Raw genomic sequence first — 25,050 nt, forward strand, 5'->3', positions numbered from 1 at the left:
GAAATAAAGATAGATCAACTAAAATTATCTAAACCGAAGGATAGAGAGAGTAAAAGAAAAAAGATGAAAAGAGGCTCAGTTATCTGTGGGGTAAGTGTTAATGATCTAACATATCTGTAAACTGGAAACCCAGAAGAGAAGTGAGAATGCAGCACAAAAAAAGCTATAAGAATAGTGATCAAATAAGTTCTCAAATTTGGTGAAAACTGTTGGCTTACTGATCTGAGATCAGCAAACTCTACGGAGATTAAATACAAAGATAACAAGAACTAGGCACAAACAGTCAAAACTGCTGAAAACCAGTAACAAAGACAAAACCTTGAAAGAGCCTAAGAAAAAAGGGATGCTCCATACATGAGAGCCAACAATATAAATAAAAGCAGACGTAAAAAGTTTCACCATAAACAACGAAGGCTAGAAGACAAGAAACATGTTTAAAGTGCTAAAAGAAAAAAAAATCTCAAAGCAGGTTTCTTACTATAAGAAGAGAGAATTATAAATACGAAAAGGGAGCGATCTAGAACTAACTCTGTGGTACTGATTTAGAATTACAGGTACCAATATAAATTCATGGTTTTCAAAATATATCCATATAGATGTAAAATATAAGTTAATGTTTAAATCTTGGCTTCTAAATACCATTTTACACTGAAAGGAACCATAGTCTCTGGAGAAACGGCTGATTCCAGGATTGGACAGGGAAAATATAAGATGAACCTGGAGACACACAGGGAATGATAGAGATATGTCAAAGGGGCACAGATGCCAACCTAAAGGGGCTCTCGTTAGCCCAATATAGAATAATCTGAGTATTAAAATAAAAAATACGAACAGTTTACAACCTGTTGAATAAAAGAGGGCACATTTCCTGGGTGGCTCAGTTGTTAAGCGGCTGCCTTCGGCTCAGGTCATGATCCCAGGGTCCTGGGATCGAGCCCTACATCAGGCTCCCTGCTCAGCGGGGAGCCTGCTTCTCCCTCTCCCACTCCCCCTGCTTGTGTTCCCTCTCTCGCTGTCTCTCTCTTTCTCTGTCAAATAAATAAATAAAATCTTTAAAAAATAGTAACAAAATAAAATAAAATAGGGTACATTTCTTGAAGGACCCAAATTACTGAAGCTGACACAGTAAGAGAAAACCTGAATAGCTCTGTATCTATTAAAGAAACAAATTGTAAGTGAAAATTATTCCACATAAATTAAAAAACAAAATCTTCCCCAAAAAGAAAACCTGTAGCCTGGATGGTTTCACTGGTGAATTCCATTAAATACTAGGGAAGAAATAACACCAGGACCATACACAAACACTTTCAGAAAATAGAGGCGGACGGGAAAACTTCTCATCTCATTTTATGAAGGCAGCATAACTCTGACACCAAAACCTGACAAAGACATTAGAAAGAAAACTACAGGGGTGCCTGGGTGGCTCAGTTGGCTAAGTGTTCAACTCCTGATCTCAGATCAGGTCTTGATCTCGGGATTGTGAGTTCAAACCCCGCACTGGGCTCCATGCTGTGTGTGGAGCCTACAGGAAGGAAGGAAGGAAGGAAGGAAGGAAGGAAGGAAGGAAGGAAGGAAGGAAGGAAGGAAGGAATGTGTGGGGGGGGAAGGTGAAGGGAGGGGCAGGAAGAGGAGAGAGAGTGAGGATGGAAAGAAGGAAGAAAACTACAAACCAGTATCTCCCATGAACACAATGACAGTAACAACAATAAGACAAAATCTCAGCAAGCTAGAAATAAAAGGGAACTTTCTTAATCCCATTAATGACATCTAAAAAAATTTCAACTAACATCATACTTAGTGGTGAAAGACCAAATACACTCCCTCTGAGACTGGGAACAAGGCAAAGAGGTTCTCTTACCACATCTATTCAACATTTTATTGGAGGCCATTGCCATTGAAATAAAGCAAAAAAAGGAAACAAAAGGCAAATAACTTGGAAAAGAAGAAATAAAATTGTATTTATTCACAAATGACAGGAAACAAGGTCAAGAGTCAAAAATCAAATGAAAACATTTACAACAGCATTGAAAAATATTAAATAGGAATAAATCTGTGTAAGAAATGTACACTGAAAACTAAGAAATATTGCTTAGAAAAATTTAAAAAGACAAAATTAAATGGAGATATATACCATGTTTATAAACTGGAAGACTTAATATTATTGAGGTTAATTCTCTCAAATGAATACATATATATGTGTGTGCATATGTGTGTGTATCCCAAAATATATGCAAATATATATATAAAACACATATAAAAACCCTGCAGACTTCTTAAAAGAAATTGCTAATGATTCTAAAATTTATATAGAAATGCAAAGTATCTATGATAGCCAAAACAATATTAAAATTAAGAATATTAAAGACTCACATTACTTGATTTCAAGACTTACTAAGGCTCTAATGATCAAGACAGTGTAGTATTTGGTGCATTATTTACACATAACAGAAGAGAATACACTACTGATACACACTTCTAAAAAGAAAGAGGACTTGAGCTTGTCTTCTATGTGGAGTTTAAAGAAGGGGTTGGTCAATGCCTCAGCTGCTATTACCCTTTGCTCTGTATCCAGCAGCAGCCTCTTCTCTAGGAGGTTCAGAAACAGACTACACTTGTACAGCCAACTGATTTTTGACAAAAGCACTCATATAATTCAGTGGGGGAAAGGAAAGTCTTTTCAACAATGGTATCAAAGCAACTGAATAAAAAAGTATGGGAAAAATAATGAACACCACACATAAGAATTAATTTGAGGGGTGCCTGGGTGGCTCAGTTGGTTAAGTGACTGCCTTCGGCTCAGGTCATGATCCTGGAGTCCCAGGATCGAGTCCCGCATCGGGCTCCCTGCTCAGCAGGGAGTCTGCTTCTCCCTCTGACCCTATCCCCTCTCATGTGCTCTCTCTCTCTCATTCTCTCTCTCAAATAAATACATAAAATCTTTAAAAAAAAAGAATTAATTTGAGATGGATCACAGACTTAAGGGTAAAAGCTAAAACTTACAAACCCTCTAGAAGAAAACCTAGATTATCTGTACAATCATGAGGTAAGGATTGACAGACTGGGCTTCATTCAAAAATTAGAACTTCTCATCAAAACACACCATGAATAAATAGGCAAGCCACAGCTTGTGAGAAAATATTCAGAACACATATCTCACAAAAAGCCTGTATCTAGAACTCAATACAGTTGAGTTCTAGAACTCAATAATAAGACAGACAATGAAATTTTTTTAAACGGCAAAAAACTTAAACAGATACTTCACAAAAGACAATACCTGAATAACTCATAAGCACATCAAAAAGTATTCAGCACGTGCTCACCAAAAAAGCTTTATATAAGAACATCCATAGCAACTACATTTATAAAAATGCAAGTAGCTTAGGTATCCATCAAAAGAATGGAAAACAAACTACAGTATATTTATTCAAAAGAATATACAATAAAAGAGAATACACTACTGATACACAGAGCAGTACAGATGGATCGCATAAACATTACACCCAAAGCCAGACCCCAAAAATCTATTATTCTATTACATGAAATTCTAGAAAAGGTGAAACTAAGCTATGAGAGTAAGTTGACCAATGTTTGATTCATTGGCAATGGGAAAACTGGCTGGGAAGGAGACCAAGGAAACTTTCTTGGGTAATGAAAATGTTCTACAGCTTGATGTGGATGTGTTTACCCAGGCAGACAGACTTATAAATTCATTGACTTATACAATTAGTATCTATGCAGCTCACCATATGAAAAATTTACTTCAATAAAAATATAAAGGTATAAGTTAATATTTTTGGGGAAAAAGAACTAAAGGTTTGTCTAATTAATTAATAAAAATATGCTATTTTCTGGGGGGAAAAACAGTCATGGCAGGTTAGAAAACTAATTTGTTTCCCTCCAAAATTCCTTTTCCCTCAGAAGTGAGTATAAGACACTCAGGGGAATATTAGATAGATTTAGGAAACCAGTTCTAGACCTGTAAGTGTTTCTAGGGTAAGGATATACATAAGCTTTTATTTTCTAGCCATCCCATCTGTAAAATGGGTATATGATCTTGCTTACCCCCGAAGGAAGTCACATAGATTAGTAGATTAAGATTTGTCACAGTCCTAAGATCACTCTGGAATAAAAAGGCTAAAAAATTCAGTATTTTACATCCAATATTTTACTATTGTAAGACTCCTTCCAGGCTAAAATTAAACTAGTGAGTATAATTGCCACTGGCAAGATAGGCTCTGTCCCCATGCAACATTCAAAAAGGTAGCTTACATTGCTGAACCAGAAGCAAAGAGTTTTGCGTTGGAGTACTTGAATACGTTTTTATATTGCATATAAAGCACATAAGCATAAACCAGTAAGATGCCTTGCTGAAAACTACCTTCTTTGTGAAAGCAGGCTGTAATTCTGAACAAGTTTTCAATTTTCACAGTGCTGCTAGGGTAAAACATTTTAAAGAGTTTAATTTTTTACAATGGATTCAATGACATAGGATTATCTAACAAAGTAATGGCTAATCAATAGAAGGTTTAGTTGTCAGGTGAAACATATAACACACTAAAAGGGATTGATTGCCAGACTTCTCCTTATTTACTAGAAGGTATATATTTAAAATGACACAAACTTGTTACCAAGGTGCATTCTTTTAACCTTGCAAAAAGCTGCTTAAGAAATCTGTTCAGCAGCCCTATAGCAAAACAAGATATAGTATAATGAAAATGGCTAGTGATTGGGGGGCAGGTAGGGGGGGAGACAGGGACCTTCAGATATATGGTAACATCAAATCAAGTCCCCAGCAAGAATATGGGATAGAAAAAGCAAACTACAAGGCAACATCTAGGGAAGCTGGAACTGGGCTTTAAAAATGCCACACTGATGCTACCCAATCTCATTCAGTGGATGCAATGCTGTATCTGATCTCATTCCAAGTTACTCTTAGGGCAGATTTTTAAAAGACTCATACAAAAGGGCACAATAGGCATCCCCCCCACCCATCTTTTTGTTTTTCTTAAAATGGTAGATCCACATTAAGCACTGAACACAAAATGAACTGGGTCCATATGGACTTCGACCAGCATATAAGCTGTTTCCTTTATAATTTATTCACAATATCTCAAGTCTCTATATGAAAATACACTATTTTATGGTCATTGCAACCCGGGAGTTCAATAATATTTTTTCTACTAAGTCAGTGATTACACAATTTATCAAAGAATGATTACACTGAAATAAAAATAAAACAAAACACCAACCCCCTATACAGTCTTCCTTCCTCAAAGTAATTTTAAGAAAGCTGGTTATTAAATTGCTTCTTTTTGAAGAAGGGTTTTTGTAGCTAGACACAAATTGCCAAACCATGTTTTTTTTAAAAAAAGTTATTAGACTCTGAAGGATTCAGCCGAAGTGGGAAGTTAAGTAAACAAATCACTTCATCAGACTTGGAAAGATCACTTTTGTCTTACTTAAGAGACCTACATTAATTACCTTTAAGGTCTTTTACATGGACTATTTAAAATAAGTACAATTTATTTATTTATTTCAAATGAGGTGCTTCTTCCAAAGTATTAAATAATGTCTACAAATGCAAAAGCATTTTTATAAATAGGTAATTAAAACAGATGACTAAAATTAAGTCAAGCTGCAAAACATTACCCAGGATGCACTGTGATTTTTTTTTTTTTTTAATAAACATCTCAGGCAATTTTTTTCCATCCAAAGCCCAAAACACTTCAGGGTGGGGGGAGGAGAGGTAGGAAGTTTCATAGGGAAAAAAAACACACATACATAATGAAATAATGCCAAACCCCAAACTAAAGTATTTACAAGATAGTCCCTTAAGCATAGTTTGTCATATTGCAATTACACCTCGCCTACTGCCAAGTCAAAGTGCTTACTATTGCCACTAGAGGGAGAAATGTCTTAACACAAAGCAACGGCAGATAGGGAATGGGTTTTCTTGAGCAATTATCAGAACAAAGCTCCCCTGGCTGTGTGTACCTTCTAATTACTCAATACAATTAAAATGACTAACCTAAAACAAATAGAAAAAAAAAAAACTTGCCTGGCTAATATCAGGGACTTCATTAAACCTTTTCCCCTCATCAATCAAATCAGAAAGAAGGGAATGCCATCATATACAAACATTATAGAGCTGTGAAAGGAAGTAAATTCAGTGAGTTTCTTCTTTTTTTTTCTAAAGGAAGAAAAGAAGTGGCTCTCTTCTTGAAAAAAGAAATGTCGTGGTATTTACCCATCTGGATGCTGCCTGAAAACAAACTGTCCTCCAAAGAGCAGAAATACAGTATGTTTTCTCTCAGTTCACTGGCTTATGAATGACTTTTTCTTGTTGTTGTTGTTGTTTTGTTAATACACACTATAATGTCATTTTCTGTGTCAGTGATGTGCTTTTTCCTCCTACTCATCCAACTTTATAAAGGAGCTATGCCAATCAGACCTCCATGCTTATATGGGGCTGTTTTAAGTTCTTCACTGCTGTTTTTTATGGATCTACTCTACGGTAATATTTAGAACAACATAGGAATTTAGGGGCATGGTGGTAGGAAAGGAAAACATCTACTTATTCCTTCTAAAAGGCTTATGTAGTTCTCTTTATAAGGCCCAGTCATTAACAGAAGATGACAACAGAGTCATTTTTCTTTCAGCTGACAATTGTGACATTTTTCCAGCAGTGTGCAAGGTGTTGAAAACCTGGCAGCTGTTACCTCCTGGGATGAAGATACTTTTTTATCCTCCCTTGACAGTTTAACTCAGTGGGTCAGCACCTTTAAAGACTGCAAAGTATCCTTGAAGAGGATGGAAGCTTGAATTACGGCTCCCTCCCCTAATCAATGTAAACCCTCACTGCAGGTGAAGTCTCCATCTATAGAGGTGCATGGGGGAGGAAAATGTAATGCCCTGAGCCAGATGGTTTTTATCTTGTTTTTAAAGAATAAAGGAACAAGCTAACAAGGGAGACAGCTACTTTGTTAGCTTCTTGGCCTCTCTCATGGCTTTGCATCCCCAGGGTTCCAGCTACACAAGAGAAAGAATACAGAAAAACGTAAACACTTAAAGAAATATAACTAGAGGGCTGGCATCATGCTGCTTTCAAAGAGTTGAGAGAGCTCTACTCAATGCTTTATTTATCACTGCCCACGTTCTCAGGATGGTAAGTGGACACATAGACAAAGGGAATGGGGGATGGGGGAAGGATTAGACAGAGGTCACAATTTACTCAATTACAGAGAAAGGCAGGGCTGACAGATCCTATTAGCACCAATGTGAAGCAAAGAAGGAGTTGCATGTTGTAAGGCTACATTTTCAAAAAGTAATGAGTACTTTCCTGTATCCTCCCAGGCCTTTGCCCTTGTTTGCAGATATGAATAAAAGCTCTGAAAACAGTTGCTATGGTTTCCTTGGCTTCACATTTTAGGAACAAAAAGTAGAAAGAAAATTGTAGCCACTGTGTACATTCTTTAAACAAAAGTTTACACTTTACTTAATGCGCAGAGGTAAGATTATTCCCAAATTCAGAGACTTAAAAGGATACATTGCTTGTCTTTCCCCACCAACTCTCCTGCCTTCTGATATCGGAAATTAAATGGAAAAACAGGTATACAAAATGGCTTGGTGACACAGGGTGTAGTGTCTCCTGACTTTCTCCTTCAATATTTTCTTTTTCTGCTAACGTCTTTGTCAGGTTTTGGAATTATGGTTATGGTGGCCTCATAATACAGTCAGGAAATGTTCTTTCCTTCTCTATTTTCTGAGTTTGTACAAGAGTAAGTTATTTATTCCTTAAATATTTGATAGAATTGACCAGTGAAATCATTTGGGGGCCTTTTGATAATGTGATTTCTTTAACAGACATCAGGCTATTCAAATTTATTTCACCTCGCATTGGTTTCAGTAAGCTGTATTTTTCAAGGAATTTGTCCATTTCATCTAAGTTGCCAAAACTGTGGTTTAAAGTTGTTCATAATATCCCCTCATTATCCTTTAAATGTCTGTAAGAATTGTAGTGATGACCCTTCTTTCAGCTCCTCCAATGATTAAATAACTCAAAGTTACCACGCAATGGTCATAGTCTATCATCACCTGTGAACTTAAGAACAATATACGTAAACTATAGAATCAGTTTAAAACAATACTAAATTTGTTAGAATTTAACTGAGCATTTTAAAATCAACAGTGAAAGAGTTCCTGAAATCCCATTAGAAATATCTGCAAAAGAATTTCAAGGGATTGGCCTACATGATGCAAATCCTACTTACATCAACACTAGGTAAAACACTAGGCAGCCTTGACATCTTTTTATCTGTACAACTTGACTAAAGTAAGGGGGGTGGGTGGGGAGCAAATGGCACTTCATTATTGTCATGCAACAGAGAAAAGAGGGAGTTTAAACAGCTTATATATTATGTCCTACATTAAAAAAATCAGCAGTGGGGTAATCAAGTTCAGGGCAATCCTGGACAGCTGCCCTGTGACCCGCTTCTATTGACCCCTGCTATTCATCACTCTTCCCTAAGATTGAGAGGGCAAGCTCCTAGGGAGTGACCACCACAATAGACAGACACAAGCCAACAGTAATCTGGTTCGAGCAAAAAACCAGATGGCACTGCAATAAATTTACAAATCTGCATTCATGGGGCTGTTAAAACACCCAGAAGCTAAAAGATTCAGAGGGCCCCAGGAGGATCTCCTACTTCCCTGTTTCTAAAGGCCATTTCTCTTTCCAAGAACACTGAGTTCATGCTCTTCATAAAGAGAATAGAGATAAAACCCTTTACAAAAGAGAGGAGGGGAAAAAGCCTCATGACCTAATTAATCTCCAGAGCTTGGATCTCAACACTGAATGACAGATATTAGAAAAATCATTTTGGAGCACTCGGAGGAAAGACAAAAACAAAAACAAAATGATTGTTATATTAAAGTGGAGAGGGTGAAGTGAACCTGCAAAAAGCAATGAAAAAGCCACAGTATATCTCTTTCAAATACTGCACACAACTGATCTTGCAAGTAGAAAATGATTCAATAATGTATGCATTTATTTTTAAAATGAATCAGATTAGTCCCATGTGTGACCTGCTGGTCCATCTGTATGTGCTGGACTTAATAGGCACCATTCTCTCTCTTGCTTCAGTTTGAAGTATGAGAGAGATAAATTTAGTTTAATTTTCAACAGATCAGCCTATCCATTTTCCAAATGGACCATCTGGATCAGCCTATTAAAATTAATTTATAACTTTGCAGAGTGAAAATTCGTTTGTTAGCTTAAATAAAGTTGCCAAAACTTTTTTCGTGTCATTGTTTTCTGACAGTAGTTTCTGTATAGTGGGCAGTCTTTCCACCTCTAAATTTATCTTACTCAATACTGTTCTATTTATTTAGATTTATATATCAGGTGTTTGTCTCCAAATAGTTAAAGTTGTAACTGCACAGTATCAATTACTAATCATTCAGGTTTTTTATAAAAGCTTCCTGAATGGATTCAGTTCTATTTACTAAACAATTATTTTTATCAAAAAGGAAAAGTGCCCATCCCCAAATTGTTACCATATAGTAAATAAAAAATGAATATATCACAGTGTCAAGTACTTTTTCCCTACATTAACACTGTAATATGAACTGGAATCAGAAGGCAGAAGTAAAAATGCTTGAGCAACATTGAGATCTGGGTTTTAAATCACTGATGAGCTAATAAGCAAGTCATCCAACCTCCCGAAGTCTCCATTTTCTTCATCTATAATCAGAGGCCCTATCTACCAACTTTGTAGGGTGATTGTGAGGATGGAATGAAACAAATAGCAGGTTTGTGGTGGGCACTAAACAAATATTAGATCTCTTTTCTTTTTTCCTAAGAATGCCGTAAGTGTAAGTAAATTGAAATTATTTTGGCTACTGCTGGTGCTCACCTTATCCAACTTTATATTAAAAGTGAAGAGGTGATATACCTATTCTCTGGCAACACTGTAAGAATTTGTTTTTGTTGCTAGTGGGAGACAGAAGATGTTAGAGGTTGCTGAAGGCAGTGAGAAGAGCAAACTTTTTAAGCAAATGTTTTTGGATATTTTAATTTTAAAAAAGAGAGCACCATGGAATTAACTTTCAAAGTAAAATGTGTTACCTTTGGGGAGTGGCGTACAGTGAGGAAAAAAATTTTTTTAAAGTTATCAATAATGGCCTTTACTTTTAGAAAAGGCAAAAACAAATACTGCTCAGACTAAAAGGAGCTAACTTCACTAGAGCAGATCCCTTTTGATTGTTAATTTTTAAAAAATGTATTAAGAATCTCAAAAGGAAAATAAGATTTAAAGCCAACTATTCTACTATTTGCACTTAAGAAGCATTTCAAGTTATTTTCCTTGAACAAGAAAACTTTTCTTTGATGTTGTTCTCACTAACCATAGCAATCGACCTGTCCTGTACTTGTACACCTAGGATATTTTTAAATGACCGGGAAAACAATGTTACCGGATTGAAACTGATGGCTATAGCCACCTCAACTTCAGAGTACTTTTAATTTAAGCTCCAGTGCTTAACGAATGGCAAATTGAGGGTTTCCTGTCTCTTGTTTTGTTGTTGGTAGCTTTTTATTTTAAGACAGACTGAATTTCATACCTGTCTAAGTGAATTCTTCTCTGGTATTATCTTCCTAGGGGGTTCGCCATTATTACAGTCTTCTCTCTCTGAGGAATTCTGTGAAAGAAAGTAAGCTTTAATTCAGTTCTCATTATCTTCAATCTTATTCTGTGGGAGTAAACTGAATTACATTTCTAATTCTGTAAGCTAGAATACCATGTATATTTCTCCATTTATTCATTTGAAGATTTATATACATACAGACATATACTTATGTAGAAGAAAACATATGCCCATGTATATAAATAAATGTAAGTAGGGACCTAGGTGGAAAGTATTTCATCTATATTTAAGCACTGCCCAGCAGATCATAGTCATTAGAAATCTAGTTTATTGCTCTTTGAAAATGCAGGTTGACACTGGACACAAGAAAGCTCCAGTTTATATTTAGCTGGCAATAACTTAAACCATGATTATTACCTTCTCTTTTAAGTAATTAGTTTTAAACTATAGTAAGTGTTTGGTCACTAGAAATTCTCAAAGTCTGGATCCTAAAATAAATAGTTCTTTCTCTTCTTCCTCTTCTCAGATTTGATTTTCTTTTATTAAAAATAACATAGGACTTAGTTCAAAACAACATCATTTCATCAATGGTTTAAAATTAGAGTCCATTCTTTCCACTATCACCTCAAACGGCAGCTAGAAGACCATAAATGTCAATGGGATTTTTAAATACTTAAGAAGAGGGGAAAAAAACAACAATCCACTTGAAAGCAACTTCAGAATTCTAAATATCAACAGAGTAATAAAATAGCAACCCATGGGATGGGAGAAAATATTTGCAAATCATGTATCTGATGAAGGATTAATATCCAGAATATATAGGGGTGCCTGGGTGGCTCGTCAAGCAGCTGACTCTTGATCTCAGCTTAGGTCATGATCCTGGGGTCCTGGGAGGAGCCCCACATCAGGCTCTGCGCTCAGCAGGGAGTAGGCTTTAGGATTCTCTTTCTCCCCCTCCCTTTGCCCCTCCTCCCCAATTCATGTGCGCATGCATGCACACTCTCTCTAAAATAAATCTTTTTTTTTAATCCAGAATATAGAGAGGTTGTAAAACTAAACACACAAAAAACCCCAAGCAACCCAATTCAAAAATGCACAAAGGACTTGGATAGACATTTCTCTAAAGAAGATACACAAATGGCCAACAAGCACATGAAAAGATGTTCAAACGTCACTAATCATTTCAGGAATGTAAATCAGAACTACACAGAGACACCACATCACATTCATTAAGAAGGCTCTATCAAAAACAGACAAAAACCAAAATATATATTGGCAAGGATGTTGAGAAATTAGAACTATTATGCACTGTTAGTGGGAATATAAAAGGATACAGCTGCTGTGGAAAACAGTATGGTGGTTCCTCAAAAATTAAAAACAGAATTATCATATGATCCAACAATTCCACTTCTGGGTATATACTCAAAAGAACTGAAAGCAGAGTCTCAAGAGATAATTTGTACACCTATGTTCAGAGCAGCATTAACCCCAATAGCTAAAACATGGAAGCAACCCAAGTGTCCAATGACTGATGGAGGGATAAATAAAATGTGGTGTAATACATCAACGGAACAGTATTCAGCCTTAAAAAGTAAGGAAATTCTGGTACATACTACAACATGGATGAACCTTGAGGACATTATGCTAAGTGAAATAAGCCAGTCACAAAAAGATAATTACTATATGAATCCACTTATATGAGATACTTAAGAGTAGTCAAAATCATACAGAAAGCAGAATGGTGGTTGCCAGGGGCTGGGAGAAGTGGGGGAATGGGGAATTATTGTTTAATGGGTATAGAGTTTGAGTTTTACAAGATGGAAAGTTATGGAAATGGATAGGGGTGATGGTTGCAAAATATTATGAGTATTATTTAATATCTCTAAACCATACACTTAAAAATGGCTAAGATGATAAATTTTATGTTATATGTACTTTTTAAAAAGATTTTATTTATTTAGGGGCACCTGGGTGGCTCAATTGGTTAAATGACTGCCTTTGGCTCAGGTCACGATCCTGGAGTCCTGGGATCAAGTCCCGCATCGGGCTCAAGTCCTGCAGCGGGCTCAAGTCCTGCAGCGGGCTCCCTGCTCAGCAAGGCGTCTGCTTCTCTCTCCGACCCTCCTCCTTCTCATGCTGTCTCTCATTCTCTCTCTCTCAAATAAATAAAATCTTAAAAAAAAAAGACTATTTATTTGAGAGAGAGTGAGAGAGAGGGAACGAGCAGGGGGAGGGGGAGGGAGAAGCAGACTCCCAGCTGAGCAGGGAACCTGATGCGGGGCTTGATCCCAGGACCCTGGGATCATGACCTGAGCCAAAGGGAGACACTTTACTGACTAAGCCACCCAGGTGCCCCATGTTATATGTATTTTACCACAATATAAAACAGTTGGAAAAAAATTTGGTAATCAACACATGTAAGGCACTATCTGCAAGGCAAAATAGAGAAAATCCAAATACAAATTACTTGGGTTCTATTTTCCACAACTACATTCGCAGTGTTAATATTTTTAAATTTGCAAGTTTAAAAAAATTTTGATATACTCATTACATTACATATATTCATCACATTCTAACTGGGGAACTACTTTATTTTTAGATGCAGAAGTTATTTCTAATATGAGTTTTACGTGAAAATTTTCATACAACTATGAAATTATTAGTATAGGATCATAACTGTATTTTAAACTTATAGTGGTTTCTATCAAATATTATATTTTAAAAGATATTAAAGGATAAGCAGCATGTTTATAGTGTCATTTTAAGGACCTTATACCTCTGTGGCCAACATCTGTATGCCTTGTGCATTGCCTGTACTTGGTGTGACAGGCCAGTACTATAAGGCGTTCCTTTTGGTCAGAAATCTTCTATTGAGATTTAAGTTGATATCTGACATTTGTGATGACCACTATAGGGACCACTATGGTCCCTAAAATAAAGACAAAGAAGAAAAAACATGCTATGCTATAAGCAAGACACAGAGACTCAAAAACTTCAGAGTTCTCACTGGGTTTTCTCCCCATTTTGAAAAAAAGTAATGTAGTCTATCTATAAAAAAATCAGAGAGAAACACAGTGGAACTAATGACTGTGAAGCATTCCAAATAAGGAAACTACCAATATATGCCACTTTAAGATAAACAGAGGAAGGGAAAGGTCAACATTAAACCCATAAAATCAACTTGTGTATTTAACTTAAAAAAAAATAAAGTACAAATAATTTTGAATGCTAAAATTAAGTGGTTTATGTAATACAAACTTAAGCCAGTATTGAATTATAAACTTAAAACTTGCAAGTAACTATTCCCCAGACCATGAAGTTCCACCCTCCTTTAAATAAAATATCATTTACAATCCAAACTGGTTTAATTCAATGTAAAGTCCTATATTTCAAAATTAATTATGTTTTATTAAAATGTCATCATAATAAACTTGGAAGCCTAGTTACTTTTTGGTAGAAGTTTGTAATAGTAAAGTTATTATAAATCACATTTTTACTCTATAGGTGACTTGGGGTGAAACCAAACTGATGGTAAACTATGTACTAAATTACATAGTAAAAATAGTAATGTGAATGTAATAGGATGAACAGCATCTAGTCCATATCCACAATTTTCTTCCTCCTGACCCTCTATTTTATCTGATTTAGATGAGGAGCTGTTGAGTGGATATCACTAAATTTGACTCTGTTGTTACCTTAAAATAGAGGTAGGGACATTAAAAAGTCATGATATCAGGAGCAAGGAGTAAGGTACCCTTCTAATAGTGAAGAGGAGAGCCAGAAAGCCAGCAAAAAAGCAAATAGGAGATGAATAGTTTACAGTCTTGAGGGTGGAGGGAAATGATGAAACACCCTTGTATATCTAAGTGGTCACCTCAGTGGTTCTCAAAGCCTGTGTGTTCTCCAACATCACCCAGGAGAGCTCAGCAGCACAGTTATCCCTCTTATCTTTATCATGATGCATCCCAATAAGCAATGTTCATTAATTGTCTGGGCCATCAAACTAAATCATATCCAGTAACTTCTATTTAAGGGTAACCACTTGATAAAAGCAAGACTCATGCCACAAATTAGTGGGTGAAAGTTAAACAAATAACAGGATAGTTACATAATCTTAAAATACGGCTCCATGAGATATTTAATAATTACAAAAGGAAAAACAATAACCTCACGTAGAGACATGTGGTAGACACCACCTTAACATATTGTGCCTCTTAGGCACCTGAGTGGCTCAGTTGGTTAAGGGACTGCCTTCAGCTCAGGTCATGATCCCGGGGTCCTGGGATCAAGCCCTGCATCAGGCTCCCTGCTCAGTGGGGAGTCTGCTTCTCCCTCTACCCTTCCCCTGCTTGTGATCACTTTTTTTCTCTCTCTCAAATAAATAAAATCTTTAAAAAAAACCTCACAAATAAAACATTATGTGCCTCTTGATATCATGTACGAGAAGAACACATTATTACTTTTGAGGTAACCTTGCCCAAAACACATAATCTCAATCTGATCATAAGAAAACATTAGACTAACCCAAATTGAAGGACAGTCTAAAAAATTACTAGTCTGTACTTAATGTCAGCGTCATGAAATACAAAGAAAGACTAAGGATCTGTTTCAGGTGAAAGGAAACTAAAGAGACATGACAACTGAATGCAACCTGTGATCTGAGATTATTTTGGGGGGTTAAAGCAAAATTGATGGTAAACTTCTCTATACAGAATTATATACTGAAAAACAGTGATCTGCACCTAACAGGATAAGTACTGCCTCTCTAGCCCATACCCACAATTTTCTTCCTCCCGATCCTCAATTTCATTTGATTTTGACAGGTAACTATTGGGTGGGCATCATGACGTAATGGTATAAAGGACATTATTGGAACAATTGGGAAAATCTGAATAAGTTCTATAGATGAGCTAGTAACACTGTATCGATGTTAATTTCCTGTTGCCCCACTTTTAAAACTTATACATAGAAAAATTCACTTGTTTTGGTGTACAATTATGTGAGTTTTGGCAAAAAGCATAGTTATGTAACTACCACCATAATCAAGATGTAAAGCAGTTCATTTCCCAAATTCTCTTGCACTGCCCCTTTACAGTCAATCCCTTTTCCTCATAATCACAGATTTTTTTCTCAATAATTTTCATTTCCAAAATGCCACAAAATGGAATCATATAGTATATAATTTTTTAAGTCTTTTTCCACCTAGCTTAATACACTGGAGATTCATTTGTGTTGTTGCATACATCAGTAGTCATTTCCTTTTTTAAAAAAAATCTTTTATTTACTTATTTTAAAGAGAGAGAGCAGTGTGCAAGCAGGGGAAGGGAGACAGACAAACAGACTCCACTCTGAGCACAGAGCCCGACATGGGGCTCGATCTCACAACCCTGAGATCATGACCTGGGCCAAAATCAAGAGTCGGATGCTTAACTGGGGCTGAGCCACCCAGGCGCCCCAGTAGTCCTTTCCTTTTTATTGCCAAGTGGTATCACTATATAGATGTACCACCACTTGTTTATACATTCAATTTCCTCATTTCAATAATTTGTACTGTGGTTATTTAAAACAATGTCCTTGTTTTTAGGAAACATAGAATGAAACACTTATGTTGGTAAAAGGACATTATGTCTGTAACCTGCAAATGGTTCAGAAAAAAATAAGTAAATGGATGTGAGCATATATATCTACATATAAATCGAGCAAATATGGTAACATGTTATTATATGGAGAATCTGTGTGAAGAGTATAAGGGGATTCTTTGCACTATTCTTTCAACAGTTCTGTAAATCTGAAATCATGTAAAAATAAAAATTAACAAGTAAAATAGATGAAACCTACAAGGAAATATCTTAAAAAATGGAAAAATAGAAGTCAGATAAATGAAAAATAAATTTTGGGGGGAAAATTCCCTTGAATATAAATAATAAAAGTTACATTCTACTACTTAACCCTGAGCCAATTAGAAAAACCTGACTGCTTCAAACAATTCATTTGTAACACTCAGATTGAATATTTCATTATAGTAAATACATTTGCAGAATGTATTTGTAGTCCTGGAGTAACAATATGATATAAACAGTAGCTTCATATTAAAATATTTCTGAAAAAGATACTACATAATTTGTTACCTTTCATATTAACGCAAATACATCTCTCTTCGCCCAGCATTTACTAGTTTAGAATTAAAAGAGGCAGACTAAAAGTCTGGCTGACAACTTTGAATTGTAAGTTCAAACTGGAAGCATGTGCGTTTTAACACCTATAGACATAGTAACAGACGTTTGGATGGGAAAAAGTCAATAAAGTGAAATAATGCTGAAGCTTGTGTATTAGATCTCAGGATGTGTTTTGGATAAAATGTTTCCAGAAGTAACCTGGGGGTGAATAAAAAAGACAAAGAAATCACCTCAAAGAAAGTTATTTAGATGATAAATTTAAATACACTGTCTCAAAATCAACATATCCAAATTTAAAGCACTCTTTTACCATTCTTATGCATCTTAGGCCACCTCCTTCCCACTCAACTTTTCTTTCCATCCCAAACTTAAATCCTCAGCCAATTTTTATTCATCCTCCCCCCTCCAACCTTTTCTTCTTGGAATGTATCTAACCAATTTTCCTTTCAGTCATGTATTTTAAGAGACCTAACATTGGGTTTGTATTGCCATAACGTCTACTCCAGTCTTGACCACCAACACCTATTACCAGTGCTATTACTATTGAGAGAGCCTTCTGATACCCTTGCCTAAATCCGTATCTGATCCATTCTATACACTGTCAGAACCATGTTCTAAAAAGACATTTACCCCACCCTACCCCATACCCTGCCCCAAACCCTTTTATAGCTCTCTGTCACCTACAGGATTAAGTCCAAACTTCTTAGTATAGCAACCACAGTCTGGCTGTTTTACCTTTCCATCAGTCTCTGGAACCACTTACATGACATTATTTTATCATTCTCCAAAGTATGAAAAGCACTCTCTTATCCCTGTGCTTTTGCTAATTCTATTCCCTCAATGTGTAATAGACTCCTTTCCTGGGGCACCTGAGTGGCTCAGTCAGTTAAGCATCCAACTCTTGGTTTCGGCCCAGGTGGGTGATATCAGGGTCGTGAGACTGGGCCCCCGTGAGACTGGGCCCCACGTCAGGCTCCGTGCTCAGCGGGGAGTCTGCTTAAAGATTCTCTCTTTCCCTCTGCCCCTCCCCCTGCTTGCTCGTTCTAATAAATAAATCTTTTTTTCTTTTTTTTTAAGATTGTATTTATTTATTTGAGAGAGAGAATGAGAGATATAGAGCACGAGAGGGAGGAGGGTCATAGGGAGAAGCAGGCCCCTCGCTGAGCAGGAAGCCCGATGCGGGATTCGATCCCGGGACTCCAGGATCATGACCTGAGCCGAAGGCAGTCGCTTAACCAACTGAGCCACCCAGGCACCCCTAAATAAATCTTTAAAAAAAAAAAAAAGACTCCATTCATGATCTCTTCATCATTACAATCCTGTTTCAAAAGTCAACTAAAATGATACCTTCTCTGAGAAGCCTATGCATATCCGTTCTTCTCCCTACTCCTGCCGCACTAACCCCCAGTTGGAACTGATTACTCTGAATTAGCACTTTATTTCTATTTTGGCACTTATGCTTTGTATCTCCCTTTATTATATCTCTCTATGAACAAGCTTCCCATTCCTACCCCACACTGTAAAATTCCTTCTGGACGGGCCCAGTTTCTTTTTCATCTTCATTTTCCAGTGGCTCAGCAAAAGTTTGAGAACATAATTATGAAGTTTTTAAGTGTTTGTTCGATTGAATGTTATTGCCAGATTAATCTTTCTTAAACACCACTAATGTCATGGTGGTCTTTCTCCCTCAAAAACTTTTTGTGACCCTTTCTTTCTATGAAATCAAATATGAAGTTCTAGGTCTGGACTCCAAGACCTTCCAGAATTTTCTCCTGTATTACATCAAGTTATTTCCGTCAGCAAACATTTTCTGCCCTAGTTAAGCAAGTTTCTTCATAGTCTTATAAACATGTGACATAATCTCAACATTTTCAGGCTGGAAGGATCCTTAATTTTAGTGTCATTCCCTCAACAATTATAAAAACACAAGAAAAAATTCTAATCTATTCAAGTTCCACCCATTCTTGAAATGAATTTCAAATGTCATATTCTCTAAGAAACCATACAACTATTCCATCTTTCTCTACTGGAAATTCCTTAACATTATCTTGGCCCACACAATTTAGCACTTAACTGGATAAATGTTTGCATGTTACTCTCAACTACCCAGTAACATTGAAAGCTTTTTGGGTGGTCTTTGTGGCTCCCTCTACTTTGCAACACATTACATAATATATGGATAAGTGCTCAATAAATAATTGAAGCCCTATACTCACACTGTCCAGCTAGCTTTAAAAAAGGTTTTCAAAGCAGAAAACCTTCAAAGTGATAACCCAACTACAGTCCTACTATCCCATCACTTATCATGCCAGTATGACAACTTAAGAGTTAGTAAGCTCCTGCTCCAAATAGAGTTTTTGCAAATAATGTTTTAATGAAACTTAGCCACCTCCACTCATTTGCCTTTTATCTACAGCAACCTGCATGCTACAATGGCAAAGGTGAGTAATCACGACAGAGATTCTATGGCCCACAAAGCCTCAAATGTTTATTGTCTGGTCCTTTAGAGTTAAAGTTTGCCAACTCTTGATTAAGAAAGAAAAGTTCGTCTGTAGATAAGCAAAGCATCCCTGATTCTTCAGAGCCGGGTTTTTTGGTTTTTTGTTTGGTTTTGGTGTCTAAAACAAGAAGTAGACAGATTTTGATGACAGCACACAGCAGGTTTATGGCTAGGGCAATATTCTCCATGACCTAGTAAGTGGCTTATTTACTGTTTTCAGTTATCTATTTGAACACACAACTCCTGATGACATGGATAATCAAGAGTTGATTATATAATCAAATGAAAAACTAAACTAATTTACACAGTGATGAAAAGTCAAGCCACTCATAATGACTTATCATAATCTTTGAATAAGCATCTTGCTCAAGGTTGGATAGTGCAACAGAGCCTGAGCCTGTCTGAATAGCCATCTGTTATAAATAAAACAGTCAGCTCCAACACTAGAAGTAACATTTTCCACCGATGCTACATTCCTCACTGAGAAAATTCAAAGGATTCTGTAACCAGGAAAGTTATATTAATGAAGTGGGTAAATTGTGGTGAATTATAACTCTGACTTTGAACACATTTAAAAAGTGGAGTCATTTGATCATCATCATGTAGAATGACAACCACATGAAGAAAAAAAAATCTAGAGACCAATTTCTAATAGTTGCAAACATCATATAGTAGGCATGACTGGTAAATTAGTAATTGAATTAATATTTTTTCCATTAACTTATTATATCATTTGAAGCTAATTATAGCCTCCAAATACGTATGATTTGCAATTCTCAAAAATAGGAATAATTATTCTTTTACAAGGTTAAAGGTAATTTACATGGATAAAAATAATTTAAACTCTTCAGTGAAAGATGACAAAAATAAAACACTCTTTGTGTATCTAAACAAATTCTAATTAATCCTTCTAGGATACAATGGGAACAAACATAGGTCATTTAAGTTCAGAAGCTGACTGAAGAATCCTATTCAAGGACCAGTTTTAGGGAGGACCTGAAGTGTCCTCATAAGATAATATTCTCTGGCATGTTTTCATGCACACTGCTTCTCTAGCACGTTTATCATTTGACATACTCGATTAAACCACAACCACATCAAAGCCTCCCTATCCTGCTAAACTTCAACAAGATCTACCAGTTAAAGCTTTCAAGAAGTGGTATTTTCTAGCAATATACCAATCCAAGCACAGTGTTAGGAACCAGATATAAGGGAAAGCACTCTCGGACAACCAAACACACAGGACTTCCATTAGTATTGCCTTCCGTTCTATGACAGAAGTAAAACAAAAAACAAACATCAACTAGATTTTTTTCTCCTGCTACAAGGTCCGACGCTAATTATAAAACATTACGGATGCAGCCTTTCTCAAAATGCAAAGGGATTGTGTATATTTGCAAAGAACAACTATTTTTTATGCTTCCAAATTCTTAATCCTGTTTGGAGCTGTCAGTGGGGGTTAATGGAAGCCTTGGATAGGAGAATTCCAATCTGGTTGGCAGATGGATAGGTTGGTTATAGCTGCATAACTATGTCTTGCCTGCAGGCACAATTCAGAACACTGTTAAAGCAATATAAAGTCTCTGTCAAGCTGAACCATTTGGATCAGTAGCAAGGAGAAATAATAATAAAAAAGAAGTTCATTTCTGGGCCTTGTGCATTTATGCTAGTATGCAGAAACTGATTAATTGTCATAGTGTGCTGGTCTTCTATACTTCAGATTTCTACTTCTGGAGTAGATTTTGCATGCTAATATAATCATTCTCCCTCTTGAGACATTAGCAAATAATCAAATGAAAAACAGGATCATAATTTACTGAGATTCGAGCAATTCTCTATGCAAATTTGACTTGTTATTGCTGCTGCCTCGTTAATCTGAATGCCTTTGACAAACTCCTTTGATTTATGAACTCGTGACAACTCCAATGTGTATATATTTTGCTAGATTGACATTATCATTAAGAGTGGGTGGACTGAGCTCACATGAATGGCTGATTTTATTTGCTGGTGTCTGCTGCTCAACAGCTGAGCATCTCCTCCTCACAAAGCCCCTGAGCGTCAGGCTCTTCCCATCTTCCCATCCATTCATCATCTCGATGTTAATTGGCCCAGGCTTTAAGCAAATTTTCAACACGATTTAAAGGCACGATGACACTGATTACTGACCCTCTGCCATACGGTGCCTATTGATTAACCTGACAGAGATGATGAGCTTGAGGGAAACTAGGTGTGTGGGGACCTCAGGGGGAAAAATATATTGTCTATGCAGGCAAACACTTGTCATTACCTCACAAGCCAGAATTTGCACTGCACACATTCTTAAAACACACTACTGCTTTAACACCTACAGCTAACACAGAAAGTGCTTTCTGCATTCAGAGATATTACAAATATGTCATGTCAAAGCACATGACACATTCGGTATTTAGAAGAACTCCCCAGATAGATGGCTGCCTTTCAACCAATTATACTTGTGCTAGCTGATGTATATATTTTAGGTTAAATTCAAAGAAAGTGCTGGGTGGCTTGGTAGTGTTATACCAGAAAAGAATTAGAAAAGGAAAACAAACTAGGTTCTTAAAAATAGAGAAAGGAAGGAGTAAAATTGCTGTCATTCCACCACTACTATAATAAGCTGCTATTCTATCACTATTAAAATAAGAGATACTCTAAAAAAAGGAAGAGAACAGCAACCCGATTTTACAAATTTTGTTTTCTGTTCTTTAAATACTGCTACCTTGATTCCAACTGTCAAAGTATTCCTGGCACAGAAATTACCAATAACTGAGTATTTTAAAATAAAGCTAAGTAATATTTAAGTTTAACAAACATACCAAATTCTTGCTTGCCCATTTTCAAAGGCTGCTATACAAACTCCTCTACTTAGGGAAATTGTTCAGGATATCTTAAGCTTCCTGAGAAAACTAAATCCTTCATTATTTGAGGGGGGGAAAAGTCCATAATTAATAGTTATTGAGCTCACACATCAATAACAAAATCTGCTTTAAAATACTGCGACATCTACAAATTTACACAAGCAAAGTCATGCAGCACACCATCAGGGATCAGACAAAAAACACCTTTAGATAGGGAAGGTTCTTATTTAAAACAAAGTAACAAAATATGCTCCCTCTGGCCACACATATCACCTTGTTTACTTACGAGTCCTGGGGGGACAGCCAATATACAATTTTAAACACGGAGATTTTGGAGCAGCACTAACAGTTATTTCAAAGCTAAAATAACAGAAAACTGAACAACAGCCCAGCTGTAGTCTCTATTACAGTGACATGAGCTGTTAATGTAAGAGATCAAATGTTTTTCAAGTCAAACAGCACTGGTGCCTGTTATACTGGAACATGTAGCTTACTCCCTAAAAACCTGCCTCCTGCTCTTTTAAGATAAACAAGCTCAACTAAGCACTGAGATACTCTGATAAGAAGGATGGAAGAGACAGAGCTGCACCAGGGAGTGACAAGGCAAGGGCATGAAGGAGCAGCAAACGTGCTTTTGTTAAGTTTCAAATTATAGAATATATCGTAATACAGCAGTTTAATACTTCACCATTAAAAGTATAGCTATAGGAGTACAAATTTCTGTCAATACATATGGGGGTCAAAAAAAAAAAAAAAACTAAAACAGTTACCTGGTTTATGAATAGGAGACACGTCACACAGCGTTTGAGCACATTCAGCTTTGTGACTTAATCAAAGGTTTGAACATCAACTTAGGAATGACTGTGAGTATATAAAAGAGTTTGTAATTATGTTAATATGCTCCACATCAGAAGTCACAGTCTATTTAAATTCTAAAGGTTTTTGATTTGAAAGGCTTGATTTAAAAACAAAAAACTTCATACCTTGTCCTTTCAAGTAGATTTTTTTTTTTACATTTTATTCTCCTTAACATCCCAGTGAGGTCACAAAACCACATCTATTTGTAAAAATGTGGCTTAGTATTTTAAAAATCCCAAGAGGCTTGCTAGGGGGCATTTATATACTACTGTAGATTGTTTTTCTTGAGAGAACTAAGGCAACTATCATTCATTCAGGAAAAAAAACAAGGAGTTTCAAGCATATGCTTTCACTGTTTAAAATACAACTGGCAATGCACAAAGTAGCTAAACAAGCATGGTAAAATAAACAAAAATTCACCAGGGAGAGTTGGGATTAAAAGTCACAGTAATAAAAAACCAAACTCAGGTATCATGTGAACAAAAGTGTAACTAGCTTAATTTGCCTCTCTTACCTTTAAATCTACCTGAATCTTAATGAATGTTTTTTGTTTTCCTTTTCAAGATATTACCTTTATGATTAGGTGTTTAGGACAGAGCCTTTCACAATTTTCTTTCCTGCCTTATTTATATAATATTTCATCCAGAGATCCTCTGCATATAGTTTGTGTGAATTAAGAGGCAAACATTTGCTTCTACTAATAAGGACATCTGGTTATTTTTGTAACTCAAAGACATCTGCATTCTGTAGATCTTTTTGATTTCTCAAAATGGGGTTGAGAACCATAGAACCCCTTAGGATGTATGCCAAAATCCTGTCTCTCTGCAGATTAGTTATTTCTGTCATCCTTGTTCCTGATTTTTTTCTGCTAAATGACTTTTGTCACCTTGGCTATCTTCCCTGCTTTGGTGTTCCCATTTTATTACAATTCAACAATGTCATGAAAAAAATTAAAGGCTCCCTACCTATTGTGGAGTAAAAATGAAATCATTCTACATAAGTAAGTAAATTTCTGAAAACCAGACTGGACTAGGTTAAGATTTGTGTTTAGGTGTATATTTCAATTGTGAACTGTCCCTTGTCTAATCACTCTCCTTTTTTTCTTATTAAAAAAAAAATTACTATTTTGTGGGCTTATTATCCTCTGGACTTTCCTACTAATTATACAAAGTCTTCATGAATTTTCAGGTCTTTAAAATACAAACATCATTTCCTCTTACACAGACTTATATAGACTTTTGGTTCCCAAGGGTAGAAAAACAGCCCAACATAGGCCTTGAAGGATATGCATTAAAGAACTGCAACGTATCAATAAGAAATCAAATATCACACTTTTTTTTATATCCCTTGCTCTCTTCTTAAAATGCCAAAGAGACTAACTATATTCCTTATTCAGGATACTTGAGTTTGAGCTGTAACTTTTGCTTTTACTGTAAATTTGGCTTTCTCATTTTCTGCTCATCTCCACTACAGAGGCTTAAAAAACTACAATGAGGGAAAATATGTTTTTCAACAGAAAATAGCTAATATCATTTACACTGACTGCATTCTCATAGCCTCTAAGTAGCCAGATACCAAAGTAGTATTGGCCTGAAAGATTGAAAATTTAAGTGAGAGGGCTGCTATTTCTGGACGGTCAAAGGTTATAAATACTAATTCACGTCTTCAATTTTTCATTTGTTAATATTACCAAACAACAAAATGAAAATAAAACCAACACAGATTAACTTGGAAGTTCTACTAGGAGTAGTTTAACAAATTTACTTGGAAAAATGGCTAATTTTACTGCCCCAGGAATAAACAACCTTGTAGGTTTCCTGTAGTTGCTTTAACAATGCTCTTTGATGTATAACAAATTTAAAAATAGTTTTCTTTTTCTCCAATAGATTTGTTTTTTATAACAACACAAATGGTTTCTACTTAAAGGATATGTTTGTGTGTTATTCTAACAAAATTATTTCTCTTAAGCCTATACGGTCTTAAATTATTGGAACGC

At 36.0% G+C, this 25,050-nt stretch overlaps 1 protein-coding gene across 6 annotated transcripts in view; it reads right to left on the reverse strand.

Annotated features, from left to right (window-relative positions):
- The window catches only part of BTRC (beta-transducin repeat containing E3 ubiquitin protein ligase), a 170,877-nt gene that overhangs the window by 70,440 nt on the left and 75,387 nt on the right, over window positions 1-25,050 (reverse strand). For 5 of the 6 annotated variants that reach the window (XR_015767072.1, XR_015767071.1, XR_015767070.1 and 2 more), the window contains exon 3: window positions 10,621-10,698. The exons of the other annotated variant lie outside the window; for it this stretch is intronic. Coding sequence is in view for 2 of the 5 variants with exons in the window: in XM_028098734.2 (XP_027954535.1) it covers window positions 10,621-10,698 (78 nt within the window). In the remaining 3 variants the exon portion in view is untranslated. The remainder of the gene's footprint in view (window positions 1-10,620; window positions 10,699-25,050) is intronic. 6 annotated transcript variants of the gene reach the window in all.

This window comes from Eumetopias jubatus, unplaced genomic scaffold (genome assembly GCF_037043125.1).
Source record: "Eumetopias jubatus isolate StellerSeaLion01/CBP00866 unplaced genomic scaffold, mEumJub1_p1.0 scaffold_17, whole genome shotgun sequence".
In the NCBI taxonomy this organism is placed as follows: domain Eukaryota; kingdom Metazoa; phylum Chordata; class Mammalia; order Carnivora; family Otariidae; genus Eumetopias; species Eumetopias jubatus.